The 13274-nt window shown below is 43.2% G+C and overlaps 1 protein-coding gene across 3 annotated transcripts in view; it reads right to left on the bottom strand.

The window, feature by feature from the left end:
• The window catches only part of IDH1 (isocitrate dehydrogenase 1 (NADP+), soluble), a 20729-nt gene that overhangs the window by 1434 nt on the left and 6021 nt on the right, over nt 1–13274 (bottom strand). For all 3 annotated transcript variants that reach the window (XM_005874209.2, XM_005874208.2, XM_014546071.1), the window contains 6 exons: nt 10431–10722; nt 7793–7898; nt 5799–5976; nt 4758–4909; nt 1897–2037; nt 873–1035 (listed from right to left, as the gene is read on the bottom strand). In XM_005874209.2, coding sequence (XP_005874271.1) covers nt 873–1035; nt 1897–2037; nt 4758–4909; nt 5799–5976; nt 7793–7898; nt 10431–10722 — 1032 coding nt within the window. The remainder of the gene's footprint in view (nt 1–872; nt 1036–1896; nt 2038–4757; nt 4910–5798; nt 5977–7792; nt 7899–10430; nt 10723–13274) is intronic.

Below are 13274 nucleotides of genomic sequence, written 5' to 3'. Positions count from 1 at the left end.
CAAAAAGACAACAAAATCCTGCTGATAGGAGCCTATTCAAATAGGCTACAAAGGTACCATTCCAATAAGGACATGTCAAGCGCTGTACTTTTGCTGCAACTTTAAGATAAGAAAGATATAGTGACCAAGTCAATCCTGGGGCGCACTGACCCTAACTGAGATCTCTGAAGACACACAGCTGGGACATGGGATTGATGTTAACTCAGTGTTTCCGGAGGTGAATCAGAGTAAACAACTCTGACTTTGAGGACAAAGTCTCTGATTAGCAGCTAATCCAGCTGGGATACGGGTTACCATGATCTCAGACAAATCCTGGGCAATACATGGGCCTCGACTGTGTGACTGCTGGTTGCAGATACTTAAGGAAGAGACTCTGACCAGCTCGGCTTCTAACGCCTGTGCTGCTTACTGTTCCCCTCTGCAAAGTGGAAAAATAGAGGGTGGACTGAAATAGCCTCAGGGGTCCCTTTGTTTCTGTCTACAATTTTCTTTTTAAATTAAATGGAACCTTGCCACCCAATGGCTGTCCACTGGATCAGGGGTCAGCAGACTACACTGGCCCATGGACCCAATGCAGGCTGCAGCCTAGTTTTGTGCATAGTTTGATGGAAACGCTGCCACACCCATTCTAGAGGCTAATTATCTGCGACTGCTCTCAGGCCACCAAGTTCAATAGCTGCTTAGCTTTGAGAAGGCTGTATATTCACAAAGCCTGAAATGTTTATTGTCTGACAATTTATAGATAGTGTCTGCTGAGCCCTGAACTAGATGATGAGCAATGAATTCATATACTTCCAAAGAGCACTGATGTTTTGAGCCCAGGGAGGGTAAGTGGTCATTTGACCACAGAGCTCACGGCGTCTTACACTTACTTGGGCAAACCTTTAATACAAGCAGCCAAGTCCTTGGTCATGAAGCCAGCCTCGATGGTCTCCACACAGACGTCTTCCAAAGCCTTTGCAAAGAAGCCGAGCTCTTTGTTGTTATCAAGCTTAGCTCTGTGGGCTAACCCCCTGGTCCAGGCAAAAATGGAAGCTGAGAGGACAAAAAACAAGCACACATACTTCAATCATACCAGCCAGACATATTCCCAATGTTTCAGTTCCCAAAGATAGAAGTGGTTTTTTTTGTTTTTTAAATTTAGGTGACTGACTTCATCAGATGCTCTCCTCAAGCACTCCAAATTTTAGGAGAGTTAGAAATATTTTACTGAATAGAAACTTTTAAAAATCTGCATGTTTGTAGGAGAAATGCTTTGGGTTTTGTTGGAGCTGCAAGGAAGCACATTTTCACTGAGTGGAAGTAGCTTGAAGCTTACGGCACTTACTGATTTGCAGAAGGTCACAATCTCTTCTATCCCTTGTCTATATTGGTCTTCCATCCCCTTTTCCTTTCTCTCTCTCTCTCTCTCTCTCTCTCTCTCTCTCTCTCTCTCTCTTTTTCTTTTATCCTCACCCGAGGATATGTTTAGAGAGAGGAAGGGAGAAAGAGAGAAACATCGATTGGTTGCCTCCTGTATGTGCCCTGACTTGGGATCAAACCCACAACCTGTAATCTCTTTTGAATGTGTGCTATCCTTGAAGCATGGTTAGAAGGATCTATTTGTGTGGCTCTTAGATTCTTAGCCATATGTGACATTTCAATGCACCAAAGGGAAAGGAAAATGCTGTTGATAACATTCTCCTCTATGATATGTACTGTCCCTCCAAGTGAAAAAGCATCTATTGTGTATATTTTAAGAAGCATGTTAAAACAGCTCCCGTTAGGGGAACAAGTCAGCCGTGTGGTGGTAATTTTACACACAAAGCATCTGGCAGCCAAAGGAACACGTCGGAGTCCCTTTTGGATCTCCATTCTCTGGCTGGATGTCAGTGTAGCAGTTATTCACTCTCTCACCAATGGGATTGGTAGATGTCTCCTGCCCCTTCTGGTGCATGCGGTAGTGACGTGTGACAGTCCCGTGGGCGGCCTCTGCTTCCACCGTCTTGCCGTCTGGACAAATCAGCACGCTGGTCATCATGCCCAGAGAGCCATAACCTGTAAGTGGCAGAGCATGAAGTACTGGCTTCAACTGCATGGAGAGCCCCGGGTCACTCAGGGATGAGAGCAAATGACTTCATCTTCACGGCTCCCGGGAAGCCAAACAGACATCATAGTCCTTTTCCCGCACTTACTGATCTCGGGGGACTCAGGGTCTGACTGCCTGCATTCCACCCTAGTTCTGTGACTTCCTAGCTACTGTGGCTCAGTTTTCTAACCTATAAAATGGGAATAATTTCGGCTTGTCGTACGAATTAGATGAATACACGTATGTGCAGGAGTAAACACGAAATTTATTTGTTCCTTAGGATGGCACCTGCCACAGAGGAAGAGCCCAGCACATTACTGCTATTCTTACATGCAGATGCCTCCCTGTTCTGGGAGAATAAACACCAGTGAGCTGTGTTCTGCCATCAAGCTGCTCAGACTCACTGGGGCTGGTAAGAAAGGGCAGGTAAAGAGAGGATGGGGTGGATCCAAGAACATTCCACTCGTCCTTACTCTAACAGCCCCACCAAAATAATTCTACTCTGTGGTTTCCTATTCTGGGAACCTATTATAACTTTTAAGTCCATGCAACTGACTTTTCTTCTTTTATCACTCTTTTACACTTGATTTCAAAGAACACATTTCTCCACTTTTGCTATTTCCCCAAAGCACCTGAGAAGTTAATACAAATTTATAATGGGCCGTTATTTTTTCTAAATCTGAGAATAAGTAAATAAGCATAAATAATTTCTTAAACTCATCTTTGACACAGTTAGAAATTCCTGTGCAGGTTACGAGTTCCTATCATGTCACTGTGTTGGTCTGAGGCTTCAGCAAATTCTCAAACACTTACTGACTGGAGAAGTAAGTGCAGGACACTTCACTCTCCATGGTGAGTTTGCCTATGCGGTAAGGCTAGGAGACACCAGTTGGTATCACTGTCAAAATAGAAGCTGTAAGTGAAATGTTTGGTGTGAGGCCAAAGTAGCTCATTCCCCCAGAGAAGAATAACGTGAAGACAGCCGGCTGCCTTTTAATCTGTTTAGCTGCCTTGAGGTCACACTTATCTGGGGGCTCTGCCCAGACAGCCTTGGTTCCAGGCATCCTATCAGTGTGCTCCTGGCCACTGCCCTTCAGAACTCCCATTTCAGAGTCTTTTGAACCTCTGTAACTGACATTTGCCTTTGGAATTTCACCCTAAATCCTCTCTTCTTGCTGCCAGGAAGCTATGCAGAAATGATGGAATGATCTGGGTCCCTTATGGAGAACTCTGAGGACAAGGACGTTTCCCTTACCCACCATGGAGTCATCACAAAGCAACACTCCTTCCTCTCCTGTATCCCGAGGATTAGAGCTACAGGAGAGCAAAGGGTGCGCAACTCATTCATCTGACATCACAGTGGCCTTTAACTGTATTGACCTACTGATTTTAAAACTGATAAGATATGTTTAACTTTTTCATAAGGGAAAGGAAAAGTAGTACTTCCTGGGAAAAGCAAACATAATTCAAGTCGACACAAACATTCGCCAGGGGAGTGTCAAGCTGACACTGAAATTGAAAGGCCACTTGGTACTGAGGAAATCAAGGGAAGGAGTGTCTGTTGATGACACTGGACACGTTTCTGAATTTCTATGAACAGCCCTGGGCTTCGCTGCTCAGTTCCTCTGTGTGTCAACCTAAGCAGTGAACACGCGCAGAGCAGCCTTCAGGGCTGGCTGAAAGGGCATGAGTAGCTCCTGCTGCCAGACGAGTGAGCCCTTGGATTCCTTTTCAACCCTTTGTTCCTGCTGTGCTAGCTGATGCCAATCAACTGTCGAGAAATGAGGAATGGTGTCTAGTGTCTGTTTCCCCTCTAGTGGTCTGTTTACTTACGTACCCTCAATACCTTCACCTTAATAATAGTTGTTATTGCACCAAGACAACGGTGGTTCAAGCTCAGTAAGTACAGTGAACAGGGAAGGGTCCTGGAAAAGCAACTGGAAGACCTGGATCTCACACCCGGCTGTTTCTCATGGGATGTGTGCCTACAATGACTTCACCTCCGGCCTCAGTTTCTTCATTTGTGAAAGGAGGAAGAGAAAGAGAAGAATAAAGAAGAGGAAGAAATAAAGAGGAGGGAGGGAAGGAAATAGAAAGGAAGAAAAAGAAAGAGAGAAAGCAGTTGGACTAGATAAAAAATTTCAAAATTCCCTTCTAGCTTCCAGCTTCATGTATTTCGAGGCTATGTTTTTAGGGGAAGAAACATTTAGAATTGTTTAAAAAAATAAAAAAAGAACGATGAGCTCTTGGAGAGATCCCCCTTGGTTATTAGACAGCCCAGGCCCCTCACTTTACCCCCTCCTTGCCAAGTGGCCTAGCTTCTCACATTCTCAGGGGGGAAATAAAGGCAGGAAAGGGAGTGATTTTCAGACCAGGCAGTTGGGCTGCCTGTTGGAGGCACTGAAACTTCAAGTGGGGAAACTGTTTTAACACATCCAAAGCTGGAGCCCAGAGACTCAACCACTGAGCTACTTCTGGTGCGACCCTGAGGAGTAGCTTCCCCAGTCGGAGCCCAACTTCCTCTTCGGTCAGCTGAGCAGAGGGGCCTGGGTGCCGGGCAGCACTCACATTTCCTGGCTTTTACAGACAAGGGCTACAGAATCCTTCTTCCTAAACCGGGAGACGACGGTGGCATCGCCCACCTGCCGCAGGACCCGCTCCACCTCTACTTGGTGCCCCCGCTCCTTACCCTGGGCCACGGAGTCGGACTGCACGTCGCCATCGTAGTTTTTACAGGCCCAGATGAAGCCCCCCTCCGACTTCATGGCTTGGGCCACCATGTCATCGATGAGCCTGTGCTCATACCAGATCTTCTGGGCCTCAAACTGGGATTTGTACTGCCTGGGAAGGAAGAGAGACAAGAACAAAAAAGGAGGAAAATTGGTTTTGTGAGGGGCGTCATATGCTTCTGAAGGGGGGCTGAGGGGTGGGGCTGGAAGCAGCATTTTCAGTGGAAGCAGCACAAACTTAGGAACCTGATACATGGGCTCAAACCCCTGCCCAATCATTGTCAAGCTGTGCAACCACTCTGGAGAGATGTGAGAACTAAGCAAGACAGGGGTTTCCCAAGCACTACTTTCACAGTTTTCAATACACTGCTAGTCAGATTCTTGCAATTTGGCTTACTTTAAGAATTTAATGGGTTGGGGTGGGGGGAAGACCACTCTATTGCTTGATATCCTTCAAGAAACTAGGACAGCTTCCAGGCTTAGGACATGGGCAGCAGGAAGAGGAATTAAAATGTCTCATGAAGGAGATGTGCAAACTGTGCCCTGGCCTGAACACTTGCACCTGAAAGGGAGTTAAAATTTAACCCATGCTCGCATGTTGTTGAATCTACAGTTGTTATAAATGTAGACGTCAGCCCAAGAGGCTACTAAAGCAGAGTTTTTAATCAAGGCAATGGGTTTCAGGCAGAATAGAAATGGGCCCCACTCAGAAACTCAGGCTCGAAAAATGAGAACTATCAGTAACAGGGCACCTTTCTTCAAACAATACATAATTCTGGCTCTGAAAAAAAATGTGGGACCCAGATTTGAGAACACATTTATCTTTGAAAAGCAACTTAGAGTGATTTTGTTTCACTCCCATTAAATCTGTTTCGCGCTTGTCTTTACGGGATAGTGATGGTTTTCACTCAGTTTTCCGCAGAACCAAAGGGATAAGTATGCAAATTCCATACTATAGATGCCAGTGTGAGAAAAAGGAAGGAAAAAAGAACTGTAGTTACTTCTCATAGATCTCCTGAAAGATGTCTTTAAAACGCCCATCATATTTCTTCAGAATAGTGTTTTTGGTGCTCAGGTACAAAGGCCAACTCTTGGACAAAGCCATCTGGAAAGAACTGTGTGCGAACTCTTTGATTGACTTATCTTGATTGTACATCCCCATGGCAACACCACCACCCTCTGTGGGGAGACACCAAGGAGAGGAAAAAAAGAGAAATGGGGTACAGTTGTAACAAGTTTAAATCCACTCACAACCACAAATCATCCAATTCCCAGCTCCCATGTCTAAGCCCAGGCTTCAAAAAGTCCCAGCCAGGCTCCCAACTTGAATATCCCATGAGCTCCTGAGGCACAGAATAGGCGGGAAGTCAGGCATAGTTAAGGACATTCTAAGTTACTTTAAAAGGGCAATAGAGATGATATAAAGAGATATGGTTTTTAGCAAGCTGAAGATACTGAAATATGAAAATCCACTGATATGAACCAGAGCTATAATCAAGAAAGGATGAATAATTTTTAAACTGTCCTTTAAATGTTCCAATCTGTATTTTAAACTCTAAGTGTGCATTCAATCCTCAGCCAGAGAATGAAAATTCTTGTAATTCCCTGGAGGATACAGACAGTTCACATTGTCATTGGTAGAAAAAGTTAGGCTACATGTAATCACTGGTGTTTCACAACTCTTGTTAGTTGAATTTTGTTATTGCTGAAAGACAGAACTTGAATTCATTCCACTATCTAGGGCCAACATGGGCACAGAATGTGAAAGGTGCTGAAAGCAGCAGAGCTAGATTCCATGAAAATGACAAGGCCCATGGATACAGAGAACAGACTGACAGCTGTTGGAGGGCAGGGGGTTGGCGGCTGGGTGAGAAGGGTGAAGGGATTAAGCAAAGAAAAAACAGAAAAACTCATGCACACCGACAACAGTATGGTTATTGCCAGAAGGAAGGGGGCAGGTAGAAAAAAATAAAGGGGGGATGAATGGGGATGGAAGGAGAATTGACTTGGGGTGGTGAACACACAACATACAGATGATGTATTGTTGAATTGTACACCTGAAATCGGTATAATTTTATTAACCAATGTCACCTCAATAAATTCAATTAAAAAGGATTATTATTTAGAGGAAGCAAGGAAAACAAAAGCTAGATAACTTTTGCATTTTTGTTTGTGTGAATGCTTTTAATAACTTCAATAATGGAGAAAGAGGGTCCCCTGTTTTGAGCGGAACTCACCATAATGGACCTTTTGAAGCAGGAGAACGTTGGGCAAGAAAAGGCAAAAAACAAATGTTCTACTTTCACAGAATAAATACGCAGATGGGCAAGAAGAACATTTCAGCAAGTATATAACACAACCATTTTTAAAAATACAAACCCTACCAGAGCAAACGGTAGGATTACATGACAAGTGAGTTGGAGATATTCACGTTTTTTATCTTTATTTATTTATTTTTATTGATTTCAGAGAAGAAGGGAGAGAGAGAGAGAGAGAGAGAGAGAGAGAGAGAGATACATCAATGACAAGAATCATTGATCGGCTGCCTCCTGTATACTCCCTACTGGGAATCAAGCATGCAACCCAGGCATGTGCCCTTGACCAGAATCAAACCCGGGACCCTTAGGTCCGCAAGCCGACGCTCTATCCACTGAGCCAAACCAGCTAGGGCTATTCACGTTTAATTTATATAATTCATGCACAACAAACCCCTGCCAATCCAACCTTCCCTTCGTGATTTAAGAGAAATGCCTATTTATCAACCTGTCTGCCTATATGCATTTCCAATTGGGAGACTAATCCCTTTTGTGCCCTTATCCAGGCGAGGAGGCGTGGAAGCCAATTACTTTTTTATTCAGATTTAAGGTCCCGTAATAATGTTGTAGATTCAGGTTGCACTTTTAGGCAGCCACACAACAAACTTTAAACAACCAGAAATAATGCTATCTAAACGATGTGTGAAAAAAAATGATCATGATGAACTTTAATTACATACCTTCAAAGTTATGTACCACGTATGTCTTTTTTGGGGATCCATCACTTGGCGTGTAGGTTATCTCTACTTTTCCAGGCCCGGGAACAACAAAATCAGTTGCTCTGTACTGTGTAGGGGGGAGAGAGGGAGAGGTATAAAAACTAAAACAACAATAACTATTCCAACAAGTATTACAAAGAATAGGGAAAAAAATCATAGGACAGAGTTGGAAGACACCTAGATAAATAGCACAGTGTAGCTCAACCTTCTTTTATCTTAGAGATGGGGACGAGGAGGTCCACAGAGTCTCTGAAGCTAATCAGTGGTAGCACATGTTAAAGATCAGTATTTATTGGGTGCCTACCATGCACAGGGTGGTTTTCTGAGCACTGGTATGGAGAGGAGTGAGAATTAACCAAGTACTTTCCCTTACCAAAGTGGGCATAGATAAACATGCTATCGGATGGCAGAGGAAGAGACATGGCATGACCTGGAGGTCAGGGAGGTCTTCCTATAGGGGGTGATAGTATACTAGTTGTGGTATTGGAGATGATAAAGAGCGAATGCCTTGTATGCTATAGGACAGATGCTTTAAGTGATTAACCAGTTCATCTTATTATCTCACTTGATTCTTAAATCTCTCTTACAAGGAAGGGACTGTGGTGTTGTGGAAATATACATCTAGGGCAGTGGTCGGCAAACCGTGGCTCGCGAGCCACATGCAGCTCTTTGGCCCCTTCAGTGTGGCTCTTCCACAAAATACCGACTTTTGCGCATGGTTGGGATCTGGTCCTTGGACCTTCAGAGCTGTCTCTTCATGATTATCGTCACTGCTGATGCCTCGCCCAGAACTTGTCCATATGAAGCAACCATTCTGGAAGCAGCTGCAAAGGTTGGTGGCCCTTAGAAAAGGGCCGTCTGAGGAAAGCCACCCCTCTCGTGGGCATGAAGCTGCTCTAGTGGGGAAATGTGCGCAGCCTGCACTAGGCACCTGTTAAGTCTTTGCTGCATTGTGCCTTCTTCAATGACGTACAAGACTAGTTTCAGTCAGGTATCAGCATCCTTTGGTTGTTTGTATATAGAGCAATACTAATGACAGCTGGTAAAAGCTGTCAGATAACGATGAAGGCTCACTTTTAGGTAGCCACACAATAAAAATCAAGCATGCAACCCAGGCATGTGCCCTTGCCTAACATATAAAATCCTCTGACATATAAAATCCTCTACTATGGTAATTTATTCCGTTCTCAAAAGGAAGAAACCGAGGCACCAAGCACCATATATGCTTTGTAGATGTTTATGCATATTCACAAGATCAGGGAATCAACCAGAGGTTTAGAATTTTCAATCTGGACTTTAACAAATAGAATGATCAATCATTCTTCCAAGTGATTGATGCCAAGTAATAATAATAATAACCACCATATATGCTTTGTAGATGTTTATGCATATTCACACGATCAGGGAATCAAACAGAGGTTTAGAATTTTCAATCTGGACTTTAATAAATAGAATGATCAATCATTCTTCCAAGTGACTAATGCCAAGTAATAATAATAATAACAACAACAACAGACAAAAATGACATCACTGAACTCAAAAGAACTTAGAGGGGTGTTCCTAGAAGTAGGATGTGTGTAGCACTCCCATCTACACTCCCTGTCCTGGCCTCTGGTAAGTACCTGTGAAGGGACAGGCCAGGATGGAGGCATAGTTTGAGCCACAGGATAGAACAAAGGGAACTAGCCATCAGGGAGTGACCTGGTGACCCCGTCCCAGGAACAGATGGTGGTCTGCCCTGGCCAGACTTTCAAGGACAGCTATATACACCAAAGCCTCTGGATTTCAGAATTAGGGACGCTTGTTTTCAGGGTCTTTTAAGACATACACTACTTTCTATGAAACTCTGCATGCCTCAGTTTCAACATGAAATTTTGATTTTGTTTGGTTGGCTGGTTTTCTGTGTAATTTGGCAGCCAGCCTACTTGTACAGAAGTACAGAAATGAAACTTTCTTTTCCAAGTAGAAAAAAAACCTGTTTTAAAGCGACTGTTTTCAACTACTGGGTTAGTTTTTTCCTTTTATGCATGAAATGACCATGTTTCATATAATCTTTGGTGGTTCCCAACCCTGCCTGCACTTAGAATCACTTGGGGAGCTTAAAATGCTTGAATCCCATTGGATTCAGATTCATCGGATCTCAAGTATTGGAATTAAAACAGAACAACACATTTTTTTTAAATGCAAAATAAAACAAACACCAAAGAAACCTATAAAAGGATCCTTTTAGAGCCAAGGTTGAGAATTACTGATTTGGTTGAAGCACAGGAAATTATCCATACAAAAATGTCAATATTATATGGTTTAAATTAACAAAAAGATAAAGAAAAAAAATACGTCTGAAAAAAATCATGTGTGTTGAGACAGATGCCTCTCTTACTGTATTTACTTCTACCTAAATGTGTAAATATACAGATATATATTTCTCAATTGTTTAATGGGAGTAGTCACCAAAAGATAAGCATAAAACACATGTAAGTAGTCACCAAATGGGAGTAGTCACCAAAAGATAAGCATAAAACACATGTAAGTAAGAACTTCTGGGCGGCCAAAGGCCATGAAGAAAGAATGGAAAATCAAATTATGCCGCATGACTTACCTGATCCCCATACGCATGACGACCTATGATGATGGGTTTCACCCATCCGCTCACAAGCCGGGGGATGTTTTTACAGATAATAGCTTCCCTGAAGACAGTACCACCCAGAATATTTCGGATGGTGCCATTGGGCGACTTCCACATTTGTTTCAACTTGAACTCCTCAACCCTCTTCTCATCGGGGGTGATGGTGGCACACTTGACGCCAACGTTGTACTTCTTTATAGCTTCTGCGGCATCCTTGGTGACCTGGTCGTTGGTGGCATCACGATTCTCAATGCCTAAATCATAGCTGGGAGGAAAAAACCCAGACAGAGTGGTGGGTGACGGAGGGTGCTACCATTCTGTCTGTCTGTCTCTGCATGGTGCTGGCACGCAGAGCTTGCCCTGCAGAAAGTGAAGGCTCTCCGTATACCTACATCTGCCATGTTTCAGCATGAATGTACCCGAGACACAGAAGACGGTGCCAACTAAAAGCAGCCCTGAGAGGCTCGCCGGCTGGGCCCTGGCTCCCTGTGCTGCAGTGGGAGGCTGTCTGGAAGGAAACTGAATGGAAACCATTGTGCTTTGCACCTTTGCCAGCTTTCACCATATAGAGGCAATAACGGCGGCGCGGGAGCAACCCTTTGGCAGACTTCCATATAATTAACATAAAAATGCAACACAAGCACCACCTTAGCAAATTGTTCCTTAGTAAACACTGTGCTCTAAAAATAAAGGGGTCAGAGTTGGTTAAAATTTTTGTTTCTTATATTTGATATTCAAGTAGTGGGATTTATAAATGTGACATTTAGTGACAAAAAACTAATGAATCCTTCATTAATGCCAGGTAGTTATATGATGAACCTTTCCCTAATTATTGGGTAAGTTTCTCTGTTCTGGACACAAGCCTGCAGTTTACTGGATAAGTAATGGAATCAAGCAACAGTTTTATATACCCCAGAGAGCTAGAGTTTGGTACACCAACACCCAGACTGCCAGTAATTCAGAGCTGAAGAGGATGTTGGTTGTTTACAGAGCACAGACAATGACTGTAAGGTTTTATCTAAAGTATGGAATAGTTTGTCCAAAATAGGAAAAACAAAACAGTAATGTGACTATTCTGTTCTCCAAGGTTTTAAAGTTTTTCAGCTTTCATAACTTGCTGAACCACGAAGCCTCTAGATTTCTTTTTAGTTCTTGTATTTCCTTTCCTTAGTTATCCCAACTCATGATACAAATGCAGAGGCAGCAATCTTAAATTTCCAAATAAAAACAATTCCAGCTCTGGCTGGTGCTGCTTAGTGGTTAGAGTGTTGGCCTGTGCACCGAAGAGTCTCAGGTTTGACTCCTGGTCAAGGGCATGTATCCCTGGGTTTGGGGCTCACTCCCTGCTCCCCGTCAGGCATGTATAGGAGGCAACTAATAGCTGTGTATGTTTCTCTCTCTCCCCCACTTCCCCTCTCCCTTCCACCCCCTGAAAAGCAATGGAAAAAATATCCTTGGGTGAGGATTAACAACAACAACAAGAACTCCAGACTGCTTTGACCTTAGCTAATTCATATAAATGTAACAGAGCACAAACTCCCTTATCTCCTGGCACAGGAAGTGCTGAGTATCTGCAAACATCTACTCCTAACTCAAACAAGAAATGCAGTCAGCAGTGCTCATGTTCATAGGAACGCTTTTTCAGCAGGAGAGACTAGCATAGCAGTACATGCCTGCCATTTTTGCTTCTCTTCTTAACCTTTCTAAGAGAAAAAGAATAATGGCCTGGACCGCAGTCCAGTCTGCAGAAAACAAAACAAATTAATTCCTTCACTCCCCTCAAAAAAGAACCAATCATGTAATAATAACAATTTTAGAACAGCTTACAACTTGTTTGAACCTCTAAACATTCTTTGGTCTATAGCCAGTGACAGTTTTTTTCTGGGCCTAAGGACTATCCTTTAAAACTCCTTCTGTCTCTAGGCTAAGGAGGCTCAAAGCATCTTTGTAACTATTCTACTGGCAAGAGCTCTGCACACTCACCTGAAACAGGAGAGCGCTGGTAAAAATGCTTCTTTAAACCTACTTGGATGATGCTTTTTATGCTTCATTTCCTGTATGTTTTGTTGACCTCTGCAGGTATTTGCTCCATCTTGTGGTTGCAACAGTGATATTATCAACAGCTTAAGCTTAGAATAATTAAAAAGGGTGTCTAATGACACCATGTAAATTAAATGTCTACACCCAAGCAAATATAACAGGTCCTCAGGACATAGTCTAATGCATAATTCTGGGTCAAGACATATACACTTCCAGTTGCCACTAGTTTGGCTAAAATGTGAGTCTTCAGCCACTGCACCCTTGGAAAAATTCTGTTTCTACCTAATTCAAATGTTCAAAAAGCATGAGCAAGTTTATGAAAACACAGGGGAAAGAATGAGAGCATTGCACACAGACTTTCATATCTGTCTCTGAACACTTTACACACGGGCAAAGGCTCAAGTCTTTAGGACACAAATGTTTAAAGGCATTTGTGACAGGTCGGTGTTTTATTAAAATAACTTCAGGGGTTCTTTCTGTACTATAACTGTATGAAAAGGGCAAAGGCAAGGAATAAAAAGGGGGAAAGGTCCACTGGCTAGTTAAGTAGAAGGATAGAAAATAGGGCATGGCTCAGTGGTTGAGCATCGACCTATGAACCAGGAGGTCATGGTTTGATTCCTGGTCAGGGCACAAGCCTGGGTTGCAGGCTCGATCCCCAGTAGGGGGCTTGCAGGAGGCAGCCAATCAATGATTCTCTCTCATCATTGATGTTTCTATCTCTCTCTCCCTCTCCCTTCCTCTCTGAAATCAATTAAAATGTGTATATATATATAT

The sequence above is a fragment of the Myotis brandtii genome, unplaced genomic scaffold, assembly GCF_000412655.1.
Source record: "Myotis brandtii unplaced genomic scaffold, ASM41265v1 scaffold43, whole genome shotgun sequence".
NCBI lineage: Eukaryota > Metazoa > Chordata > Mammalia > Chiroptera > Vespertilionidae > Myotis > Myotis brandtii.
The sequence above is the reverse complement of the archived record's forward strand: the minus strand, read 5'-3'. Positions and strand labels throughout refer to the sequence as shown.